Raw genomic sequence first — 26,086 nt, forward strand, 5'->3', positions numbered from 1 at the left:
TTAGTAATTATCACAAGTGTATAGTTGTTCTCTTAACACAAGTATAATGAAATTTTCAACTGTGGAATACTTTCTCTCCAACACAATGTAAGCTCCACGAGAAAAAGAAAGTGGTCTTGTTTAGATCTGTATCCCCTGCTCCAGTCCAGTGCAGATTCTTAATAAACAACAAACAAATGGACACTGTAATGTTTGGGGGATAAACAGACAATAATATCAGGCTATTTTAGTATGAAATAACTTGTCAGTCACTTTTGTACAGAAATATGTGATACCTACAATTTCTGAAACAGTTGTAAATATATATATAGATAGATAGTATCTGTGGATAATAAATGTATTTCGAAGTTTTAGGTGTGATTATAACTGAATTTTATCAGCTTTACACAAAACGTAATCTGGAATTATCTCTGTCCCCTTTACCTTATTGGTATTCCTTGTCTCAAAAAAACAAAAAAACAAAAACAAAACCCAAAGACGGATTTTTAATTATACTTTTTCTAGATGATTCAGGAGATTATCATTATGAATAATCATTGCATACGGTGATATCTTCAGGAATGAGGTATATTAGATGGTTTACCTAGGCTGCTATGCTTTTAAGCTCTTAAATCTGTTTTAGATAGCTTTTCTGTCTCTCCTATGTGATACCACTTTTTGTTACTGGGAGCATATTTGCTTATATAAGTTACCCACTTCTCTTATAAATTGCTGCTTCCAAATAACAGCAAACTGGGAAGCCGATTTCCATGACAAAGTATTTGTAAGAGTAAACAGTGGTGACTATAGTCTTGAGATATCTGCTTTAAGACAAGGACTTTGGCTTCATATATGATTCTATGATATCTATAGCTGACAATTATGAATATAATCCATAGATACCTATCAAAAAGAAATGTCAGGCTCTATGATGTCAAGTCGCTGCAAAGGCAGTTAAATGGTTCTAAAATTCAATTCTTGGGCTCATCAGCTGACTATTTATCAGCTCTTATATGAATTAGCAAGAAAGATGAAATATACATGACCTCACTTGCATAGAGCAGTTGCAGGAACATTTTACAGAAGCTCAGAAGTTATAATAAAGAAGTCAATCAATAAATCAATACAACACTTTCCATCAACCCAGCCAAAGGAAATGATTCTGATAAAGAACATTTTTAGGGAACAAAGTAAACTAAGGACAACACACAAGGTACTAGTAATCTCTATGCTAATCGGTACCATTTTTCAAAAAACGAAATCTCATTTTGTCTCAGATGCAGCAGCACATACCTTTGAACAAGTGGCAAAGGAAGGAAATTGAGAGTGGAAGTCATGTCCAGTCCACAGTCCAACATAATAGTAGTTGATTTGAATTTGAGCACATTGCATGGTAAGGTTGGGTGCCCTGACAGGCAATACTGAAAGAAATAAAATCACTTTTATCAATAATCAGTTACAGAAAAAAATCTAAGAAGTGATATAGTGAATTAAGTAGAACTGATCATTTTCTCTCATAAGAATAGCATGTAGATTCAGCTAACTTTCTATGCAGCTTCCTCCCTTTTACAGCTCTGGGTACCACTTCCCTCAGCAGCTCAAAAATCTCAGGTCATCATTTTTCACAAAGTACCAAGTTCCATCTCAGGCAAACACAGTTTTGAAGAGACCAAAGTTATTCCAAGTAGAAGGTTTACAGGCTATAGTTATCTGTCCCACTCCCACACGACACTTCCAAATCTCTACTATCCCACTGCACCTAAGTACTGCCTAACGCTGTGGAGGTCCATTAAATTCTAATCTGGATTCTCAAACTGTACTATAGGTTAGGTTTTCTCCCGTAAATAAGTGATTTTCCTCAAAGAGGAAATGATTGGGAAGGGTTAACAAGCAAGTATCAGTAAGGAGTTATGGCCCTTCCTTGTCAGAAGACAAGACTCAAAAGGACAAGTGACTGTCCTGATGTGCAGATTCTAAAGCAGGAGTGAGGGGCACCTACTCCCAACCAATCAACAGTCTCTTGCCTGTGGAAGCAGACCTCAAAAGTGAAAAGGGCACAAGCCACAGTGGCATATTGCAAGGAGAGTGATGAGGCAAGACAATACACTGACCTCAAACATTTCTCATGTCTTCCTCGATGTAGTGGGGATGACAGATATGCCACAATGAAAATTATTTATATAGGGTGTACCCTGTCACCTTTCATAATTCTACTACTGCTGTGAAGAAAAGAAATGGAAGAAGGAAAACACCTTTCCCCCCACCTTTAAAGTCATTCCGGAGAAGCCTGCCTTGAACAGCAAAGCCCAGAAATGGAAGGATCGACGTTCTTAATCCCTCAACAAGTAACATTCTCTCTTTCTGATTTCAGTACAAGCTCAACACAAGTCAGGGTAATGTGGCATCAATGCCTGGCCCTGCACAGACACAGTAGGTCAGGCTGCCTTTCTAGGTATTTGCTGCTCTGTTGGTTCTGTCACTGGATAAATTTCCCCCTTTTCTCCAGAGGATGTTACAGGGACTGATGATTTTTTAAAACTGCATGTTCTAAAAATGATAAGGACAAGAGCCAAGAAATTGTGGTTATTCTGCAAGCTTTTTTTTTTATTCCAAGTTTATGTCTGGTGATTATATTTTCCAGACCAAACTTCACAACTCATGGTCTGAAATGGTACAAGATAACCTGCAATGAAAATATCACAAGTTATTTAAAATTGTAATTGTCCTAAAAAAGTCCAGGAAGTATGATTCGGGTAATTATACTTTACATAAGTACATTCTTTGACAGGTATCAGAATTACAGAAAAAATTGTCCTACTAATTAAGACAGAGCTATCCTTACCCCATCCTCCATCTGGTTCCCTATTGCTAATTTGGTCTTTATCTCTGTATAAGAATTACTTGTTAAAGGTAAACTACCTTGGGACACTTGGGTGGTTCAGTCAGTTAAGTGTATGACTTCGGCTCAGGTCACGATCTTGTTGTTTGTGGGTTCGCGCCCTGCATTGGGCTCTGTGCTGACAGCTCAGACCATGGAGCCTGCTTCAGATTCTGTGTCTCCTTCTCTCTCTGCCCCTCCCCTACTTGTGCTGTCTCCCTCTCAAAAATGAATATTAAAATACAAAAAGGTACACTACCTCAAAGCAAACAGAAAACGTCATAATAAACTTGCCCCAAACATACAAACGATCTAATGAGAGCTTTCCTATAGTTCTACTTAAAAAAAAAAAAAAAAAGTCATATTTAGAAAAAATTAAGAAGAAATAAAATGAAACATATAATGGTTATTTCTTGGTGGGAAGATTATCGCATAGCTTTCTTCTTCCAGGTTTCCACATTTTTCACATGTTCAACAATGGCCACTTACTTTTTTTTATAATCAGATGATAAAAGGATTACAACAAAACTGAAAAGTTTGCTGGCCATACTGAATGACAAAATCTTTTCTTCCTTCATCCTTAACTCTAAATTACAGGTAACAAGTTACTCTAGAAGACAGTCGTGTAAAAGCTGCTGCTCAAAAGATTTCAGACAAAAGAAGTTAGCTGAAAGACTTTATATTTGCTCTTGTCATGCAAAGAGAAAGGTGAGGAACACTTTATAAGGGCCATAACTGAATGGAAGGAACATTTTCAGAGCATCTACTAAAGGAGTGCCAGACCTTGATCTCACTAGCTCCATTTTTATGGATGAGGAAATTGAGCTTTACAAAGTTTGAGCTACTTGTCTAAGAGCCAAAGACACACACAGTAAGGTCCCCTGACTCCAAAGATTCTAGTCATGCTTTGCAAACTGCACTGCTCACTTCATGGGTCAAATGAGTCAGGTGAGACAGAGTGACTGGCCGAGGTTCATGCAACCAGTAAATGAAGCACCTGCAAGGTTCTTGAAGTCTGCCTGTGTCCAGTGATGCTCTCTGCATGTTTTTTAACATGCAGCCTGCAACCACACAGCTTATAATCAAGCAGTTGTTATAATCTAGTGAGGGCTAGGAGACGAATACACAAAACACTAGGTAATCATGTGATTTAAATCTTAAGGTTAGGAATAAATTTATATTACAAAAAGCTTGAAAAACAGCAGAAAGAAAAAATATTACACACAGTTTTCTATTCCATCTTTTTTTCATATTTGTAAAGAATGTAATTTTTGTAAACATACTGCTGTGTGCTACTTTGAAAACTCAAGATGCCTGTTTTCTTTGTGCTGCATCACACTTCATTTTTATTGGCTGCCTAAGTAAATATACCATGGTGTGTTTAATCATTCCTCTACTGATGAACATTCAGGGTTGCTTCCAGTTGCTCTATTACAAACATGGCTGTGGTGATCACTGTAGTGCTTATGGCTTTTTCCATATTAGACTATTTCTTTAGAGGATTCCCAGAAATGGCATTAACTAGGTCAAAAAATGTGAGCATTTTATGGCTCTTGAAATATGCTGCCAAAATGCTTTCCAAAAAAGGCTGTACCTATTTACAATGACATCGGTTATATATCAGAAGATCTGTTTCACTGCTTATTCCCATCAGCATTATGATCAAAACCATCTAGAAGCTATACTAAAATGAAGCTGAATGTTAACAGTAGCCATCTTAAAGCAATTATATGGCCCTCAAAAGGAAAGTCAACTACTTGATACAAGGTTTTAATTCTGAGAGGGAGTTTGGAGAAATGATTTAAAGCAGGGGGTCTGAAATAAGACTGCCTGGGCTCAGATCCTGGTTGAGCTCATTATTAACATGTGATTTGGGGAAAATCACTTCATTTTGCAAAGACTGAATCCTCCTATCTGTAAGATGCAGACAGACACTACCCTCCTTAAGTTGTGAGGTCTAAATGAATGGAAACAGTGCCTGACCCACAGAGTGTGTTTACTGCTAGTTATAGAACCATTAAGGGACTGAAAAGGCCACCTAAATTTGGGGGGCCACCTAAATCGACAGTGTTTTAGAGAAGAAATTCTATTCTATAGTAGCATTCACTAATGTCTTAGATACTTGTTATCCCAGAAGAGTAGGGACAGTGAGTGAACAATTTTATAAATACCGTCTATTGCTAGTTTTCCCTCTAGTTAGATACAGTCACTACCAAGTACATAAGTGAATATTCTAGCCAACATAAGGTTTCACACTTTTTTTTCTAGCTTAATAAACACACACCAATGCTTTCATGTTAATTTTATTTCTAACTAATACCAAAGCTGCAGGTTTTTCTGTGTAATGATTTATTATCAATACTTCATTGTCTGCCTGTTGATCCCTTTTTTCCACTGAATAAATAGAATGTGGTTATAGAACATATATGTTTAACATATATAAACATTGTTCATATTTTTGGATAAAAATTTTATCAGTTATACACACTATATATCTTTCCCATTTTTTTTTACTTTCATTGAAAAAATTATTATGGAAAATCCCAAATATACAAGTAAGCAAAACTAGTATAATAAACTCCTATTACTCAACTTGGATAGGTTTAACAACTATCCTTATTCTGCCTTTGCTGCTTTCCTTCTGATATTGACACATTTCAGAAGAATAGCTATTATGGTGACAAACCTAACTGATCTCTGAAAATAGATTTTTGTAAATAGTCCTAAATTGATCTCTTATCCACAACAGGGACAAAAACCTAAGTCCATTTTCCTCAGGGTCCTAGCAAAATTCATTAAAGGTGATTCCTTTCACTTTTAAGTTATTCTTGGTTTGTAAGTTACACCTCCAAGTTCTGTAATATTTTATATTTTTGAAGCCTCTGTTTTATTCCCTGGTCTTGTTTTTCATTTTTAATACCAATGCTGTAACATTTATATTTTGTAATATTTTCAAGTAAATTAGAATGACTAGACTTTTAAACACTCATGTTCCCCAAAGATGTCAATGGAGGCTACTTCATTCAATCTATATGTGAATTTACAGAATGCTGCCATTTTTATTATACAATAACATTTCTCAAGCCAGGAGCAATGCAGTGTTTTTTTCTTCTATTAATTTTATTTTTTCTTCCTTTACAATTTAAAATATTTTCCCTTAGGGGCGCCTGGGTGGCTCAGTCGGTTAGGCCTTTGACTTCGGCTCAGGTCATGATCTCATGGTTTTTGAGTTTGAGCCCCGCGTTGGGCTCTGTGCTGACAGCTCAGAACCTGGAGCCTGCTTCGGATTCTATGTTTCATTCTCTCTCTGTCCCTCCCCCACTTGTGCTCTCTGTCTCTCAAAAATAAATAAATGTAAAAAAAATTTTTTTTTAATATTTTTCTTTAGTACATAAGCAACTATTCAATTATCAATAATGTTAAGTATATTTTGCTTTTCAATTTTTTTTTAACTTTTTAAAAAATTATTTATTTTTGAGAGACAGAGAGAGAGCATGAGCGGGGGAGGGACAGAGAGAGAGGGAAACACAGAAACACAGAATCTGAAGCAGGCTCCAGGCTCCAAGCTGTTAGCACAGAGCCTGACACAGGGCTCAAACCTACGAAACCAAGAGATCATGACTTGAGCCAAAGTCGGATGATCAATTGACTGAGCCACCCAGCCTCCCCTGCTTTTCAATTTGTATTTAACTTATGTTCTCAGTTTTATTGTTCTGTTACATTTTAGAAATTTCTGCTGTTAAATGTACAGCTGATTACAATATGCACTCAGGCGAGGACGCCTATGTGGCTCAGTCCATTAAATGGTTAACATTATATAAATCAGACTTTCAACACTCTCAAAGCAATTGGCTCAAGCTCCTTGCAGAGACCATCTTCCTTATTGACTTCTTGAGCAAGTGAATGATACTTTTCTAGCTCTCCTTTCACTTAGGCACATACCCTTTGGAGGTTTCAGATTACTGACCGTGAAATATGTGTTTCTGAATATTACATCTATTACTAACAAGACTCACATCACAACCTCAGGTTTCAGCAGTTCTAATACTTTCAAAAGCTGCTATGAAGACAAAATGACAACTGGCCAAATTAACCTCACAGAAATCTTCAAAAGCAGTACGAATTACTGTAAACTTCATAAAACAAAACCAGAAAATTTAACAAATTAGTACATTTGGTACACTTGGCAATTTGGTCATAGCAAACTGAATTTTAGAGAATTGGCTGTCTTCTGCAGAAAGAATCATGGACCAAAATATCATGTATGTTCTTCTACTTCCTAGTGTTGTTTAAAATAACAATATACACAGTTATTTTGATATGGTGTTTTTTGCAGTGTAAGGCACTCTGTAAAAACTTTATATTTAACTTCTTTAATCCTCTCAAGAAAGTTATGAGGTAGGAAGTGTATTCCTATCTTACAAATGAAGAAAATGAGACACAGAGATTATGAAATTTGCACATGTTCCCAAAGTTGTAAGAGCTGTATCAGGACTCGAATGCAGGACAGTGAGATCCAGAAAGAGTACACTTAACCACCATGGCATTTCATGTAACACAGAGAAAAAAGAATCATCAGAGATTTAAAAAAACAAGTTTTTTTTTTTTTTTTTTGCAGAGATAATGTGCTCTAAAAGGCCACAATGTGAATTGATAAGAACATAGACTGAATTTATAATCTAGTTGAGAACAAAGAAAATTAGTTAGCTGGCTAATGTAAGATAAAGCAAAGATCCCAACTAAATCACAATATTAAATTAGTCTATAATCCATCATAACAGAAATTTTCTTTTGTTGGGTGTTCTCTTCCGTTAAAAAAAAAAAAAAGTATTAGGATTCTCTCACTGTAAAGTAGTTTTGCTCTGAAATTACTTTTCATTATCTTTAATGTAAACTATAACTTTAGGTTGAGTTAATGCCAAAAGCTCTTTAATATTGTTTGGGACAATTGCACAGCACTATAACTGAACTGCTTTTTATAGGCAATTGTGTTAATGAAATAAGTTATAAATGATATCACCATTTATTTCCTTTTTCTCCTTTGTCTATTTAACTAAGTCATATATTCACTATGTATATCTATGAGCAAAGAGAAAACAGGTTTAGTTTGCTTTTCTCCCTGGCAGTGAAATAAAGAAGTGACTTTGGTTGCTTCTCATTCAAATACAATATTAAAAAAAATACTTTTAGCCAATTGATTTTTGTGTAATAGTTTTGCTTCCTGGTACAACATTAGAAAACCTATTAATATAATTCAGACATAAACGAGTATAGGAAAAAACAAATCTCAATAGATTCAGAAAATATATTTGAAAACCACAACATTGATTCTAGGCAGAAACTCCTAGCAAACTATAAATGGAAGGGTATTTCTTTAATTTGATAAAAGGTTCATAACCAAATCCTTTATCATAGTTAATGATGAAGTACACAAAACTTATAGTCAAGAACAAAACAAGGAGGGGCACCTGGGTGGCTTGGTCGGTTAAGTGTCTGACTTCGGCTCAGGTCATGATCTCACAGTCCATGAGTTCGAGCCCCGCGTCGGGCTCTGTGCTGACAGCTCAGAGCCTGGAGCCTGTTTCAGATTCTGTGTCTCCCTCTCTCTCTGCCCCTCCCCTGTTCATGCTCTGTCTCTCACTGTCTCAAAAATAAATAAACGTTAAAAAAAAATTAAAAAAACAAAACAAAACAAGGATACTCACTATGACTGCTTAAATTCAACACTATACCTGGAAATGCTATATAATGCAATAAGACAAGAAAACTAAAAAAGATGATTAGAAATAGAGAAACAAAAAGTCACTGTTCCCAGTTGATATGATTAAAAGACACTCTGAAAACAAACTATTACAGCTAATAAGAGAGTTCATCAAGGTTGCTGGATACAAAAATCAAAGTACCAAAATTAATTGAGTTATTTTATTTATTTTTTATTTAAAAAAATTTTTTTAATGTTTATTTATTTTTGAGAGAGACAGAGTGTGGAGCAGGGCAGAGGCAGACAGAGAGACACACAGAATCTGAAGCAGGCTCCAGGCTCTGAGCTGTCAGCACAGAGCCCAACTTGGGGCTCAAATTCACAAACCATGAGATCATGACCTGAGCTGATGTCAGACGCCCAACCAACTGAGCCACCCAGGCGCCCCTTAATTAAGCTATTACATGCCAGCAATAAACAATTAGTAAAAAGTAATAAGAGTTAAAAATTAGAATACCATTTATATGGCAAAAATTTAAATGCACCATAAAAGTAAAAAAGTGTAAAATCTTTACCAAAAAATTTTATAAAACTCTTGTCAGAGATAATATTAATTGGAAAGGAAAATAAACTTCTGCAAAAATAGCAATTCTCACTAATCTACTTTTTTATAGAGTTTAAGAATCATATCAAAGAGTCAAGGGCTAAGATTACCTAGGAAAAAACTAAAGACCAATGATTAGTGAAGACTTAAATTTTCTGATATTACAACTTAACTATAATGTAATTAACAGTAGGATGTTGAACTGTGATAGTTAATGGACAAATGAAATAGAAATAAACAGTCCAGCAAACAGACACACATATCCAGGGGCTTGCCATATGATAAATGTGGCATTTCTAATATATAATGCTGGGGAAGTTTGCAACCCATCTGAAAAAATTTACTTCATACCATACATAAAAATCAATTCCAGAGGACTTAAATACTTAAGGTACAAAGGCAAAAAATTTAAAACTTTTAGTGAAAAATAAAAAGAGGGTAAGTTCTTTACTACCCTAGGGTAGTGGAGACTTTCTTTAGAGACAAAAAAGTACAAATAAGACAAAGATTAAGAAACCTGACTACAGTACTTTAAAATGAAATCTTCAGGGCGCCTGGGTGGCTCAGAAGGTTAAGTGTCCAACTTTGGCTCAGGTCATGATCTCGTGGTCTGTGAGTTTGAGTCCTGCATCAGAATCTGTGCTGACAGCCCAGAGCCTGGAGCCTGCTTCAGATTCTGTTTCCATCGCTCTCTGCCCCTCCCCCGCTCTCGCTTGCTCTCTTTCTCTCTCAAAAATAAACATTAAAAAATTAATAAAGTAAAATGAAAATCTTCAAAAGACACCAGTAACAGAGTGAAAACACAAGCCAGAGATTGGGAGAGGATATTTCCCATACGTGTTAATAAAAAAGCACTAATAAAGTTATTAGTAACTAATAACTAATAAGTTATTGCTAATAACTTCACTAGTGCTTTTTATTTGTAACCTATTCAGTATAAAAAATTCATATAAATCAACAAAAAAAGATTTAAAAACCCAATAGAAATGAGGAAACAAGAGTGGGCAATAAATGTAGATATAAAAAGCTCAAAATCACTAGAATCAGGGAAATGCAAAATAAGATGATAACGAGCAAATGGACTAATGATGCTAAGTACTGAAGAGAATATAGTAAAAATGGAGTATAAATTGGTGTAACTCTCAAGAATTTGGCAATACTAATAATATTGAATACATACTTTAAATATACTAAGCTAATAAAGGCATGTATAGGTATGATGCACATCAACTTGAGGAAAGTAGTAAGGGAGGAAAAGCAAAGGTTGGTGATTTTAACCTTAGATATAACTATGTCTTTAAAAAGGGGGTAAGGGGAGCAAGGAGATCTGGTTTTTTAAAAAAGGCAAACTATTTACAACTATTTAATATTAGTAACAAGTGCTAAGGTGTCTTTTCTGTATTGTTACCAGAAACTTCCGCAGACATCAGAATTATTTAATTATACCTTTCCTACCATTGTCAAAATCTGTAGTGCTGTTTTCCTTATGACAAAAGTCTCATGGTACAAGATATGGCCTTGGGCAGGGGGAAAGGAAAGAAATAAAGATAACTCCCAGATTTTTAGCCTAAAATTTTGAGATTATGTTAGTACCTTCAGTGAACTCCTTGATGCTTCCTAGTCTTATGAAGTTTAGTAAAACACTTCCCTAACAAGATTTGGCAAGGCTTTATAATTTTACAAGAAGTTTTTCAAGTGATGTTGAGCGTTATTTAATTACCAGAAATGTTATATTAATATGATGGCTATATTTATAAGATATACATATTCATAAAAATACACAGTAATGCTGACACTTGAAAAGGAATTCTAAAAATAAAATTAGACCACAGCTCAGAAAGGAGTAGCAACTGGAAACTTCATTGTATGAATTACCTTCACAAACAATAAGAATTACTGACAAATATTTTCTATCCAGTATTTAATTAGTCCTTTCCCAACAACTGAATAAATGTTATTGATACTAACTTAACTGTCAAGGCCCAAGATCACACAATTAATAACAGACTGAATTTGCACTCAAACCAGCACAAGTTCTAACTGCTTTCTCTTAAATCTTTCCACTAATATACTAGTAGGAAACCTATGATAGTGTACTATATTAAGAGCAACATATTTAATATGGATAGGAAAAAAACTTAAGAATCTTAGAAACAAAAGTGACTATAATTTGTTCTAGTCATCTTTTCCCTCAATATTGCTTTCCTGTTGTACCACTAACCCCTGCTAGCTTACTTCTAAGGCAGACAGCTTGGGATTAAGACTACTGACTTACTGACTACTAATTAAGACTACTGACACTGTCATTTCTATATCCCTGAGAAGTTGTACCCTAGTGCATTTTAACATTAAAAAATATATTTCCTAATGATAAAATCTACAGATTTAAAAAAAAAATTTAATTCTTTTTCCCAGCCTTGCTTATGTTCATTGGACTCTTAGCTTCCATAAAAATCATAAAATATTGAGGTTAAAGGGGCCTTTAAACTTGGAATGGATCATAGAACTAAATGTAAGAGCTAAAACAATAAAAACTTCTGGGAAGTACATGCAATATAAATACAATACATGCTACATACATAATTTTTAATTTTCTAGTAGGTAAATTAAGAAAGTAAAAGGAACAGGTGAAATTAATTTTAGTACTATATTTCATTTAACCCAATATATCTAAATTTTCAACATAGAATTGATATAAAATATTAATGAGACATTTTTACATTACTTTACGGTACCAAGTCTCCAAAATCTAGTGTTAACATTATACTTGCAGCATATTTCAATTCAGATGATAAATTTTCATCTGAAATACTTAGTATGTATTGAGATTTCATAAAACTTACAGTTGAAAAAGTAGATCCACATACTCAAGTTCTTTCAAACATACTTAAAATTTTCTCAATAATTGAATTATCAGGTTTTATTAAAAAATTTTTTTTAACATTTATTCGTTTTTGAGAGAGAGAGAGAGAGAGACACAGACAGACAGAGTGTGTGCAGGGGAGGGGTAGAGAGAGAGGGAGACACAGAATCTGAAGCAGGCTCCAGGCTCTGAGCTGTCAGCACAAAGCCTGATGTGGGGATTGAACCCACGAACCGGGATATTATGACCTGAGCCGAAGTCATCCAACTGAGCCGGAGCTCAACTGATTGAGCTACCTATGTGCCCCGAGTATCAGCCTTTAAAGTTGAATTAAAATACATTTTAAATTTCAGTTCCTTAGTCATAATAGCAACTTTGTGTTTAATAGCCATATACCGCTGGTGGATACTCTACTGGACAGGGCAACTCTAGTAAAACAGAGGAAAATCTTTGTGCTTTACGTTAGCCAAAAATTTTAGATTAGACACAGAACAAGAACCATAACAGAAAATCTATAAATTGAACTTAATTGAAACTTGAAACTTTAGTTCTTCAAAAGACACTCTTCAGAAAATGTAAGATAACTCAGACTGGGAGAATATACTTGCAAAACACGTATCTCATAAAGAACTTGAAAGCAGAAAATAAAATAAAATAAAATCCTTACAACTTCAAATCTTTTCAAATGAAAAGATGCTCAATATTAGTCCTTAGAGAAATACAAATTAAAACCACAATAGGATACCACTACACTTTTACTACAAGGGTCAAAATGAAAGACTGACCAGAGCTGGCAAGGAGGCTGAGCAACTCGAAATTTCATATACTACAAGCATAATGTTTTTGAGATTCATCCTTCTTGTTGCTCTCAGCAGGTCATTCCCTTTTATTGCTAAAAAGTATTCCAATGTATGGATGTACCAGAATTGGCTTATGCATTCACAAGATGATGGACATTTGGGTTGCTGTTCCAGTTTTTGCCAAGTATTAATAAAGCAGTTATAAGACATTTACATTATAGGTTTTTGTAGGGGCATATAATTTCATTTCTCTTGGGTAAATACTTAATAGTGACATTTCTGGGTTAAATGTTTAACTTTATAAGAAACTACCAAACTGTTTTCCAAAGTAGAAATTTATTTTTAGCTTAAAAAAAAAATCAGTCAGATTTTATTGCTGGGCTGTGATTAGTTCTAGGCATAAAGTATTAGTTTTTAACTTTGCTTCTAATTTGTTATTAGTCCAAATCCCTAAATTCTCTGGGCCTCAAATTTCTTTACCTGATGAATGAGACTTAATTAGATTATTTCTAACCTCTCTCTTAACACAAAAATGTTCCTTTTCATCATTCCATCATTTCCCTGGGTGGACTGCACCCTCACTCTTTTATATAACCTGTCATCAAGATGTGTTTATACCACTGTGTTGTTTACAATTGACTTTCTGAAAACATAATACACAATTTATAAGATCATCTAGTCCAAATACCTCTTTGAAAAATGAGGAACCTAGCTCTTAACAGGGCTTGTGAACTTTCTTTGAACCAACACCCCTGAGTGTACATACACTTGTTGCCATGGATAGTTACAGCTCACTAGGAGATACTCTATGCCCCAATAGAGATGTATAAGATTCTTAGTGCCGCAGGGAAAGAGAGCACACTCTATTGAGAATCTCCACCTTGTACCACACCATCCTGAGTTAAAAATGGTTACCGCTGAGCCAAATTTGCCTAATTTGGAACTATTACCCCTGCTAAGGATTTTCGGCAAGGCTCTCCAACACTCAGAGATTTCTATAAATACATCTCAATTTTATTTGGTAATCTTGCACTTTCTTTCGCTTTCCATCTTGATTCTATCTTGCAGGAGAGCTGTTAAATGTGCCAATCATACTCACTGTTAAGCTGACTACACAGCTGGATAGAGGGATAATTTTCCATTTGAGCAGAGAATCTGCAGCATGCATGGTGAACACAGTGAAGCCACTTTCTGGTTGGAGAGTGGCTAGATAACACACACAGCTGGGGAATTGACACTTATGGCTGCTCCTTCATGCTTATCCTCTTCTCTGACTTGACTCTTCAGTAAATGCGTAAAGCAGCGGAGAGTGGTCATAGAAAGAAAACAGCCCAACTTAAGTTCAGGAAGGGTGGGAATGTTGGCAGTCAATATTAAAGAGAGAGGGAAAATAGGCAGGAGTTGGCTTGGGAGCAAACATCATTGGCTGTCTGGTACCAGAACTTTAAAAATGTTACAAAGTAATTAGAGTTGATGGTAAAGAAATTCACAGAGCTACGCATATGACCTCATTTATGTAAATATATAGATGTAATTAAAAAAGACTGAGCGCATATACCAAACTGGTAAAAGTGGTTACTGCAGGGGAGAGGGTGGTTGACAATACTACAACTTTCACTTTCTACTTTAGCTACTTATACACTCTTGAGTTCTTTTTAAATTTTTATTTTTGGTGTTTATTTTTGAGAGAGAGAGAGAGAGAGACACAGAGTGCGAGTGGGGGAGGGGCAGAGAGAGAGGGAGACACAGAACCTGAGACAGGCTCCAGGCTGTGAGCTGTCAGCAGAGCCTGACACAGGGCTCAAACCCATAAACTGTGACATCATGACCAGAGCCGAAGTTGGCCACCCAGGTGCCCCTTGAATTCTTTTTAAAACCAGATTTCAACCAGATTTTTGGGGGGATGGGGGGAAGAACCAAGACATTTTTTTTTTCTCTTTGGGAATACAGAGCAATTACCACAGAAGTTTCTATTAGAGACAACATTTTAAAAGGTTGACAGCAAACAGGTAACAGCATTTAGAGGAAAGGAAATAAGGAATATGGGATATAAAGATAAGGTTAGAAATAGTTAATGATAATAATAAATTAAAAAAATAAGTACTACTCTAACCTAATCTCTCACACTATGGATATATCTACACTTCAAAGCAAAAGCTGTGGTCCACAACCACCAAAAAGAAACTGCGTTAAAGATCATACACGACAGGCCTACATGATGCTTCTGTTCCATAATGTTTGTTTTATTTGAGATTGCTTCTCAGGTGTTTAATGAACATTATTAACCCAGTATGTCCTATAAGAACAAAAGTAGCAAGGGTGATAAAAGTGCTAGTAAAAAGCAACATATGAATATGATGGATAAAAGTAAAGATACCATTAAAAAGGGAGAGAGAGAGATGGAAACTACAAGTATTATTTATGGGATGAATAATTTAGAAGCAGAGGCAAGTTAAGGACAATAGAATTTATACGAGTTGCTGAAAATCCACAGCAATGACAATGGGTGAGAAAAAAGGAAAAAGGTTAATAAAATGGTACACCAGTAAGTGGCTAAGAAGATCAGCATCAACAAGGAGAATCATTATTCGTTTAACATTAATTCAAGAGTAATGCATTATTAGTTCAAACTTCAGTGTCCAGACAAATGTGGACATCAAAGTCAACTGTGAAGGAGAGGGCACAGATACCATGGTCACTAGGGAGTTCCCTGTGGCACGTGGGTAGGTAACTGGCAAGAGGTGTTACCTAACTGAACAGACTTTCAATGCTGACAAAACTGTGCTGTTTAGTGGGAAGGTGTCAGGTATAATTAGGGGACAAGCCCCTTTTAGTCCTTTAGATTTTCAAAGAAATGGATTTAAAAACTGCTTTTGATTAAGTGAAGAAGTTTATAAAAACAGCTACCATTTATTGAACACTTTATGCTGGGTCCCTCACATGCATTTATGTCTGGACAAAAATCAGGCAATCAGCAATGTTTTGGGGTCTGGAAAAGGCTTTTCAACCAAAAAATTTCCTACTAATCACACCAGTTAACATGTCAGGGATCAGAGTAAAGGAAAGGGTTTTGGGGACACCTGGGTAGCTCAGTCAGTTAAGCCTCTGACTCTTGATTTCGGGTTAGGTCCTGATCTCATAGTTCATGAATTTGAGCCCTGTGTCAGGCTCCGTGCTGGCAGTGCAGAGCTTGCTTGAGATTCTCTGTCTCCCCATCTCTCTGCCCCTCCCCTGCTCCTTCTCTCTCTCAAAAGAAATAGACATTAAAAAAAAAAGTTTTCATTTGCCTGTACCATCTGGGTCCTTGGGAGAGAATAGAAGAGGCAGCTTCTTTTACTAATTAATACTGAGCCTGCAAAAATGGCAACAGGGAGACCCACGCTTACTGGGGAAAGCAGTTTGATTTTGATTTTCAGTTTGTTGTAGTTGATAAAGTATTTCTTTAAAAATCTTTGTATGGAATACTAGAGAGAGATTCTAAAACTTTAGGGAAATATTTGATATAATCTTGGGGTGGAAAAGGACTTTTAAGTGTCATCCTAAAGCCATGATCCTGAAGAAAATAATAAAAGATGTGTTTATTTATGTGAGAAACAAAACAAGGCAAAAAAAGAAAGAAAGATATACTGGCAAAAACTATAAAACCAGGAATTGATATCCTTAATATATAAAGAACTCTAATAACTGAGAAGAAGACAAAGATTCCAAGACAAAAATGAGCCAAAATCAGAAACAGGCAATTTGCAAACGAAGGCCAACAAAATACTGAAATCACAAAACACCAAAAACAAATGCAAAGCTGATTAACCTACAAGTAATGGAAGTGTAGATTAAAACTACAGAGAGGAAATGGTTTGTCCAAACACTCACATAAAGAAACTAATCATGAGGACGTGGGGAAATGGAAACTCAATTATTCCTGGTAGGTGAAAATGAAAGGACTTCTGAAAAGCAGAAATGAATCAAAATTTAAAATGTGCATGTGTAGTCCTTGACCTTGCAATTTTACTTAAGGAATTTACTTACAATAAGACAAAAACCAGGTGGGTGCAAAAAAAAAAAAAAAAAAAAAAAAAGCAAATAAAAATATGTTCTCTTCAGCATTGTGCAGGATAATAGGGGATGGAAACCAAAATATTCAACAGCAGACTAAATTCACATAATGCAATACTATAAAATGTTCCAAATGAGCGATATACATATTTAAAATGGAAATGCTTGTGACACTATTGTCCCATTATCTGTATCTCCTTCTTTTTTTTTTTTTTTTTTTTTTTTTAACGTTTATTTATTTTTGAGACAGAGAGAGACAGAGCATGAACGGGGGAGGGTCAGAGAGAGGGAAACACAGAATCCGAAACAGGCTCTAGGCTCTGAGCTGTCAGCACAGAGCCCGACGCGGGGCTCGAACTCACAGACCGCGAGATCATGACCCGAGCCGAAGTCAGACACTCAACCGACTGAGCCACCCAGGCACCCCATCTCCTTCTGTCCTTTTAAAGGAGAAACCCAAATCTCAGCTGGAATTATGGCCACCTGGAATAAAGGCTATTTCCTAGCTAGTCTCTCTTGCAACTAGATTAGCAATGTAAATCCTGGTCAAAAAGATAGATCAAAGTGGAATATGCAACTCTGAGAAACTAACAAAGGGAAGGTGCATGTCTTTCTTTGCCTCTTCCTCCTTCCGTGAAATAAGGACTTGATGGCCTTAGATGAAAAAGTCACACTGGATCACAAAGAGTAAGCCACATATTGAAGATGGTGGCAATAAGGTGTCTAAGGATGATGGACCTGTTATATCAGCTCTGGACTATTTACCCTCAGACTTCATTATGTAAGAGAGAAACAAACATCAACCCTATTTAAGCCATGATTATTTCAGGCTTCCTATCATTCAGAGTGGAATCTAATCCTAAGAGATTTATAACTTTAGAGTTACTGATATAGAAGGATATCAGTGCACACATCCACCACAGATTACCTGCCAAAATGTTAAACGGTGATTACTCTAAGCAGTGAGATTACAGGTGATTTTTGTTTCCTCCTTTGTATCTTTCAATCATATTATGAAAAAAAAAATTTATGTATTGATTCTACAATAGTTATTTTTATTTTCAGAAAAGCATTCTAAAAATTCGAGTGAATTAAAAACCAAGTTTTATTTAGTCCCTCTGCAGAACTCTGATAATTCAGATTTTCTTTTTAAAAGAAACCATGTTGTGTTTGCCCGACAGTCTCCCACTGAATTGCAGTGGCTTGCCAAGCCCAGAAATAGGTTTTACCAGGCTGAATTTCTCAGGGTTCCTTCAAGAACCCTACAAAGAGATGGTAATCTCACAGGCAGCTTGCCAGTCCTCTACAAATTGCTCTTTATCATGGGGGGAGGCGGGGTGGGCATAGGTTAGCCAACAAGTCAACAATTTCATCCTCCAAAACTTTCAGGTCAACAATGTGTTGAGTTAAAGAGGCCAGACATAAATGAGAACACACATGAATGCATAACTAGATAAAAATTCATCAAACTATAAGCACACTTGAAATTTATGCTAGTTTAAATGTACGAAAATTATATTTAAAAAAATCCAAGGACAGCATCACACTTTCTAGTGATTTATCTATATTCAAGCTGTCGATGTAACCAAGAATATTCTATGCATTTATCAATTCTGTAGGAATGGGACCCTTGCCCAGCTTTTTCTCAATAGAGTTGAATGTCAAGGAATTCACTGTTTCTGTTCTCTCCTTTTTTTCCTATCTGGGTATTGTTCTTCTATGGTGCCCATCAATTTGTCCCACTTATTCTCCAAATCCCTTTCACCTTCTGATGTATTTATGAATTCTGTTATTGCTTATGAGGTCCTCGTAAAGTACTTAGAAAAATCTTGTCCTAAGTAGGGTAATTCTGACTTTGTGCTTACTTTGATGCATTTGCTATCTTTCCTAATGCTTCTTAATTATATTTCACTTTTCAAAATATTTTCTGTAACTGCAATGAACCATACTTCTCTGATTTCACATTCCGAAGTTTTTCTTAAGTGTGTAAAATATAGTTCTTCCAATTCCTTTGACCTAGATTTCCAAAGGGATAAATTAAAAATTCTAGGTGTTTAAACATTCTTACTTTAAAGCTCCAAAACTTCATTGAAATATATATATATATATATATATATATATATATATATACATACATACACACACACACACACACACACATATATATGTATATATATATGTATATATATATATATGTAAATATCCTTACTCTGTGACTGTCCAAACCACTAAGTCTCGTATTCAAAGCCACCACTGTGGCTTCAATCTACCTTTCTAACTTTTGTTTCTCAGAAAGTTCACCCCTGACTCCAATGGCAGTGACACAAAACTCTTCTGACATATTTGCCAGCCAGCATACCTTTCAAGGCCAACTCAGATTTTACTCTTCTAGACAACTTTGATTTTCTGGTTGCAATACATCCTTCATAATCCTAAACTTACAAACCCTACTACTGCCTTTTATCAAAGTCTGTTACTAAAACTACATACACTCTCACATACGTACACAGTATACATATACATAGTATACTGTATAAATATACTGTATCCATGGTTTGTTAAATAGTGAGTTATTGATAGTAGGATCTATCTCTTACTCATCTTTAGTATGTCCCATGACATCAAGGAGGTTTTGTATGTGATAGGCATTTAGTAGCATTTGTTGGACTGTACAGCCAAACAAAGGATTTTTGTTACTGCTTCTCTTTTCTGTTAATTTTAACTATCACATAGCCATTCATCAACAGTTTCTTCCTACTGGATCTACAGAGCTTGAATCAAACACAGCTTAAAATAAATAAGCCCCTGCCTAGGGCTCTGAACCCTTTTGTTTCTACAGAGATTTTTTTTGTTGTTGGTGGTGGGGTAATTATGTTTATTTTAACAGACCAATTTGTTTACATTTCTTGCCTTTATCAGGCCTGTCTCTTAAGTACAGAGAGAGAAACTATTTCTGGCTGTTCTGTTTTCTAAGGAAACCCTGCAATTTTCTCTTAAGGTCACAGAAGTCTTTTACTTCTGTGAATCTGCTATACACCACCCAAGACTTTAAGTTCTAAAAACCATTGTTTTCTCAAAAGTCTGGAAATGGCTTGCAAGATATAATTAGCTGACTAGAACAAACAATACCCTACAACACAAATAGATCTTCCCCTTAAAAAATAACTTATTGTTGGTCTATGTGAAAGAATCTCACTTTCTTAGTGACTAGAAAATTCTAGAGCAAGAAAGTAGCTAGTTACAGCATGTAAATTAAAATATACAAAAATTTCAAGCCAAAAGTTGATCTAATAGTGACATGTTGAATTAAAGCAGCATATCCATTGGTGTCAGAAATAGAACAGAGAGGCCTACCACTACCACTCCTGTTCCAAACTATCCTGCAAGTATAAGCCAATGTCATTACACCACAGGAAAACAATGAGTTTTAAAAGATTCTCTGCTATGGGGCGCCTGGGCAGCTCAGTCGGTTAAGCATCCGACTTCGGCTCAGGTCATGATTTCACGAGTCCCGTGTCGGGCTCTGTGCTGACAGCTCAGAGCCTGGAGCCTGCTTTGGATTCTGTGTCTCCCTCTTTCTCTGACCCTCCCCATTCATGCTCTGTCTCTGTCTCAAAAAGAAATAAACATTAAAAAAAAAAAATAAAAAGAAAAAAGATTCTCTGCAAAGTTATACACCTGGAAGACCCGTAAGAATTAGTTGGAAAAACTACTAAAAATTAAAACAATTCAACAAGGGGCTGTAGAGAGAATACAAGAAAGAAATACCCATCTTATATGTAAACTATGTAGGAAAAGATTCCAATTACAGTAACAACAAAAAAAGATGTTTAAGATTTAAAGGAAAGCACATTTGTTCTTAGACTCAATTATATGTTGAAAGAAATAAGTCACTTCTCTCCTTACATTTTATAAATTTAACCCGATTCCAATAAAAATAGAAATATTTTAGTGGAAACTAATAATTTTAAATTTTATATGACATCTAAAATTCTAAATTTTATACAAAAAATAAATGTTTGACAGCAGTCTGGAAAATTCTAAAGTGAAGAGCAATGAGTGGGAACAAGTACTATAAGATATTAAAATACATTCTAAAACTACAAAAGATGAAATAGTTTAAGTACTGTAAAATTAATAGATCAAGTGGGATAAAAGAGTTGAGAAGGAAATAGAAACATAGATGCTTTTGTAAACACATAGAAGTATGTTCTACATCTTACACCTAGGAGGAAAAAAATTTTTAAAGTCTAATGACACACTATTTTTTCACTTTTCAGTGAGAAAAATATAAGACAGTGTGATGGTTACATTGCAGTGGTACACCGGGCTATGCTGCTGGAGAGTGTAATCTGATAGGTCTCTATGGGGGCATTTTGGCAATAAAATGAAATAAAAAATGCACATACCCTTTGAAACACCCATTTCACCCAGAAATGTATCCTACATACATCTAGAGATGCTCACAAAGGAGATCATCCTGCAACATGATTTCTAATTGCAAAAGATTGGAAACAATGAAATGCTCATCACTGAAGGTTTGGCCAGATAAATTATGGTATATCTAAACAATAAAAGACTACCAACTGATTTTTTTTCTAGCAATAGTATGATATATTTTTGAGATATGTTGACACTAATTACATGTTATGTCTTATATTAGCAACAAAACCATGCCCTAAACAATGAATGATTTCAAAATCATTGTGAGGGATGTAGGTGCAGGGAGTAGAACTGTATCTTCCAGCCCAACATCCATAATTCTAAACTCAGCCTTTAGACAATGAAAATACAAAATGTCTGTTAGAAATATTTTTAAAGTATCTGAAAGGAGCACTGAAAATATTTTATTGCCTAGCATGAAAGTACTGTGAAAACAGATGACCCAAGATCTTATCGAATGCAGACTCTGACTCATTAGGTATGATTATATAGTGTTTTATAAAATGAAGCCGTGGTAGATATTGATATGAAATGATAGGTAAGATGCATTTCTAACTTAAAAAAGAAAAAGGAATTCACAAAACCAGTGTGGGTGGGATCTCACCGTGTATGTAAAAAAAAATTTTAAAAAAGGATGGAAATTTTATATATGTAAGTCCACAGAATATCTCTGAAGGGTACACAAGAAACTGATCACTGAGACTGCTAGTGGGGAGGAAGACACAGATAGGAGATCTCTTCATTTTTTTTTGTCCCTTAAACTTGTTGTACAGTTTACCCTTTTTAAAAGTTAAACAATGTACGTGTATTACCTATCTAAAAAAATACAAAAAGATGCTCAACATCACCAAACATTACGGAAATGTAAATCAAAGTCACAGCGAGAAACTAGTTCACACCCAATAGGATGGGTATCATCAAAACAACTGAAAATGACAAGTGTTGGCAAGTGGTGAAGATGTGGAGAAATTAGAACACCTGTGTCTTGCTGCTCAGAATGTAAAATGGCGCAGGTGCATATGCTGTGAAAAACAAGTGTGTTCATTCCTCAAAAAGTTAAACTGAGAATTATCGTGTGATCTAGCAATTTTATTTCTGGGAATATATCCCAAAGAATTCAAACAGAGATCTGAAGAGGTATTTGTACATCCATGTTCAAAACAGTTTTATTTGCAATAGCCAAAAGGTAGAAATGACCTAAGCGTACACAGATGAATGGATAAACAAAATGCGTTATACACGGTTGATGGAGTATTATTCAGCCTTGAAAAGGAAGAAAATTCTGACACATGCCACAACATGGACAAACCTTGAAGATATTATGCTAAGTGATGTCTGGAGATCAACGGTGATGGTCACACAACAATGTGAATGTACTTAATGCAGCTGAACTGTATGCTTAAAAATGGTTAAAACAGTTAATCTTATGTTGTGTATATTTGACTATAATTTCTAAAAACCGTAACACACAAAGAGAAAATCTGGAGACCTATATAGCAAGTAAAGAAAGTGAATCAATTAAAAATCTGTCCATAAAGAAAAGCCCAAATGACTTCATTGATGAATTCTATCAAACATTTAAATAAATGGTATCAATTCTTTGAGCATTCTTCTAGAATACAGAGAAGGGAACATTTCCTAACTCACTCTATGAGAACAATATTACTCTGATACCAAAACCAAAGATCTCATAAGAAAACTACCGAACAGGGGCACCTGGGTGGCTCAGTCAGTTGAGCACCTAACTTCAGCTCAGGTCATGATCTCACTGTGAGTTTGCGTCCCACATTGGGCTCACTGCTGTCAGCACAGAGCCCGCTTTGGATCCTCTGTCCCTTCCCTGCTCATTCTCTCAAAAATAAACATTTATTAAAAGCAAAAAAGAAAAGAAAAGAAAGAAAACTACAGAATATCTTTTGTGAATATACATGCAAAAATCCTCAAGAAAATACTAGCAAACCAATTCCATTAATATGTTTAAAGGATTATACATCACGACCAAATGGGAATTATACCTAGAATGAAAGACTGACTTAATATTCAACATTCAATCAAGGTAACACACCATAATAATAAAGGACAAAAACCATACAATCCTCTTGACATGTAAAGAAAAAGCATTTGGTAAAATCCAAGACCCATTCATGATAAAAATGCTCCATAAACTAAGGATAGAAGGGAACACCCTCAACCTGATCTACAAAAAAACCAAAGCTCATATCTAATCCAGTAAAGACTAAATCCCTTCCCCTTCAGACGGGGAACTGGGAAAAGATTGGCAGGGATGTCTGCTCACACTGCTTCTATTCAATATTTACTGGAGGTTCTAGCCAGTGCAATCATGCAAGAAAAAGAAATGAAAATATGGAGATATTAGAAATGAAAACTCTCCACACATAATAGCCCCAAAGTGAAAACAATCCAAATGTCTATCAAATGGTTCATGGATAAACAAAATGTGGCATACTCATATAGTGGAATATTATTGAGCAACATATGCCACAACATGGGTGAACCTCAAAAACATTATGCTAAGTGAAAGAAGTCAGACACAAAAGACTGCATACTGTAGGAGTCAATTTATATGAAATGACAAGAAAGGGCAAATCTACAAGACAGAAAGTAGATAAGTGATTGTCTGAGCCTGGAGATAGTAATGGGGATTGACTGCTAATGGGCACAAGGGATCTTTTTGGAGTGACAGAAATATTCTAAAAGTGGATTTTGGCGACTATTGCATATTTCTGTAAGTTTACTAAAAGTTACTACATAGTACCCTTTAAATGCATGAATTCTGTGGTATGTAAATTATACCTCAATAAAATTGCTTTAAAAATGTTAAAAAAAAAAAAGGGTAGGGGTTATAATATCTACATTACTAAAAAAATTTGTAAATGTTTATTCATTTTTTGAGAGAAAGAAAGAGAGAGCACAAGTTGGGGAGTGGCAGAGAGGGAGGGAGACACAGAATCTGAAGCAGGCTCCAGGCTCTTAGCTGTCAGCACAGAGCCTGATGCGGGGCTCAAACCCACAAAGTGAGAGATCATGACCAGAGCTGAAGTCAGCTGCTTAACTGACTGAGCCACCCAGGTGCCCCTCCTCTACCTTATTAACACTACTGCTTGTTTACTCCTATTTCCACATGTTGGAAAAACATATGGGAAGGAAGACTTATTAAATTAGAACATCTAATTATGCCTTCCTCTATTTCACTGAAATTTAAAAAAATGCAAAAATATTGTATTTCGGAAAAGAGAATCTCTGCTTGGGCCATAAATCTGAGGAATGGATTATGCAAGACCTTTTATTATTCACCTCCTCCCACTCTTTCATAAACATGAATGATGAAAAATAAACTGTACCTTAAGGGCAAAAAGGGTGTTCGTTTTGCAACTTCTATTAAAAAAAACACTTTCTTGAATATCATCTATCTGATTATATATCCTTGAGAGAGCTAAAGTTCATTCAGTTGTGCATTCAATAAATTTAAATGTTTTAGACCTTACAGGCATTTCCTTCAGATATATGGTCAATCAGGGACAATTGAAACTTCCTGTTTTTCTCACAGTAAAGTTCCCACCACATAGTTCTTAGACTTGATCACTGAGTGTCTTGGGGTTTTCAAACTGACTCTTTTCTTCTTACAGTGTTTCTTATTTCCCTTCATCCTTTTGGTTTGCAGCGTTGCCTTTTTTCTTAATCTCTGAAAATTCTGGCCCTTTTTCTTAGCCCTTCCTGATACATCAAGTTCTAGCTTCATCTCACAGGTTATTCCTTTTCTGGGGATGATGGGGGATCTCATCTGTCATTTACACACACCTGGTCTGGTTGCCTTTCCAGCCCATTTGATCCCAAAATACTGCCATCTTAATTACTACACCCATGCGCATCAGCATTTTCAAAGCAACACCAAAAATTCTTTAAAAAATTCCTTTTAAAGACTTTCATGACACCACTGTTTTATCTGAAGAAACGTGTTCCCCTTTCCAGTACATTTTCCCACATCCATACATCATTACTGTAAGGACGTTTTACTAAATATGGCTGAAGTCTAAGAGACAAGAGGGCGTGTGGATTGATGAAAGGAAGTTGCATTAGGAAGACACATAGTAAGAGTAAAGAAACAGATGGCATTGTTGGCAAGGGGGAGTTAATGCATTCTCATACGCTACTGGTACAATGGTAAACTAGCAGGCAAGTTGGCCATAATTGTTAAAATTTTAAGAAGGAATGTTCTTGGGTACAATTAAATGCATTGTTTGGCCATTACATTAAAAAAATGCTTGAGCCAGTGCCCAATGACATCTCCACACCAGGAAGTTCACCGTAATATTGTTTGAATTGCACCAGTAAGCCCACTAGACATTACCTTTCATAAAGGCAGGGAGTAAATCTGTTTTGTTCACTGCAATATACCCCGTACCTTGAGCAATGCCTAGCACAGAGGAGGAAGGTGTTCAGGAATATTTGTTGAATGAATAAATGAATCATAATGGAGATCTGAGGGGTAGTTTGTGCCTGGACCTCAGTTGGTATTTAGCACGCCAGGAGCAAATTTTCCATTTGGAATACTGTATTTTACTGATTTTCAGGCCATGCTACACTCCTGGCCTTTGTCTGCCAAGTATACTCTACTGATCATCAGAGACAATGATAGCAGGATTTGAGTGCTCAAAGCAAACCAGTCACAAAACAGATGTACTACTGCAGTTATATGCAACACTAATGATGTCATGCTTACATTGAGAGCCAATATAACTATTTC

General features: G+C 35.5%; 1 protein-coding gene across 3 annotated transcripts in view; it reads right to left on the minus strand.

Moving 5' to 3' along the window:
* INTS9 (integrator complex subunit 9) overlaps positions 1 to 26,086 on the minus strand; it is a 102,300-nt gene that overhangs the window by 69,831 nt on the left and 6,383 nt on the right. For 2 of the 3 annotated variants that reach the window (XM_007097119.3, XM_042983539.1), the window contains exon 2: positions 1,273 to 1,400. In XM_007097119.3, the coding sequence (XP_007097181.1) occupies positions 1,273 to 1,400 (128 nt within the window). Of the gene's footprint in view, positions 1 to 1,272; positions 1,401 to 13,924; positions 14,107 to 26,086 lie in introns of all 3 variants that reach the window. The other variant, XM_042983538.1, reaches the window with a different exon arrangement.

The sequence above is a fragment of the Panthera tigris genome, chromosome B1 (genome assembly GCF_018350195.1).
Source record: "Panthera tigris isolate Pti1 chromosome B1, P.tigris_Pti1_mat1.1, whole genome shotgun sequence".
Lineage (NCBI taxonomy): Eukaryota > Metazoa > Chordata > Mammalia > Carnivora > Felidae > Panthera > Panthera tigris.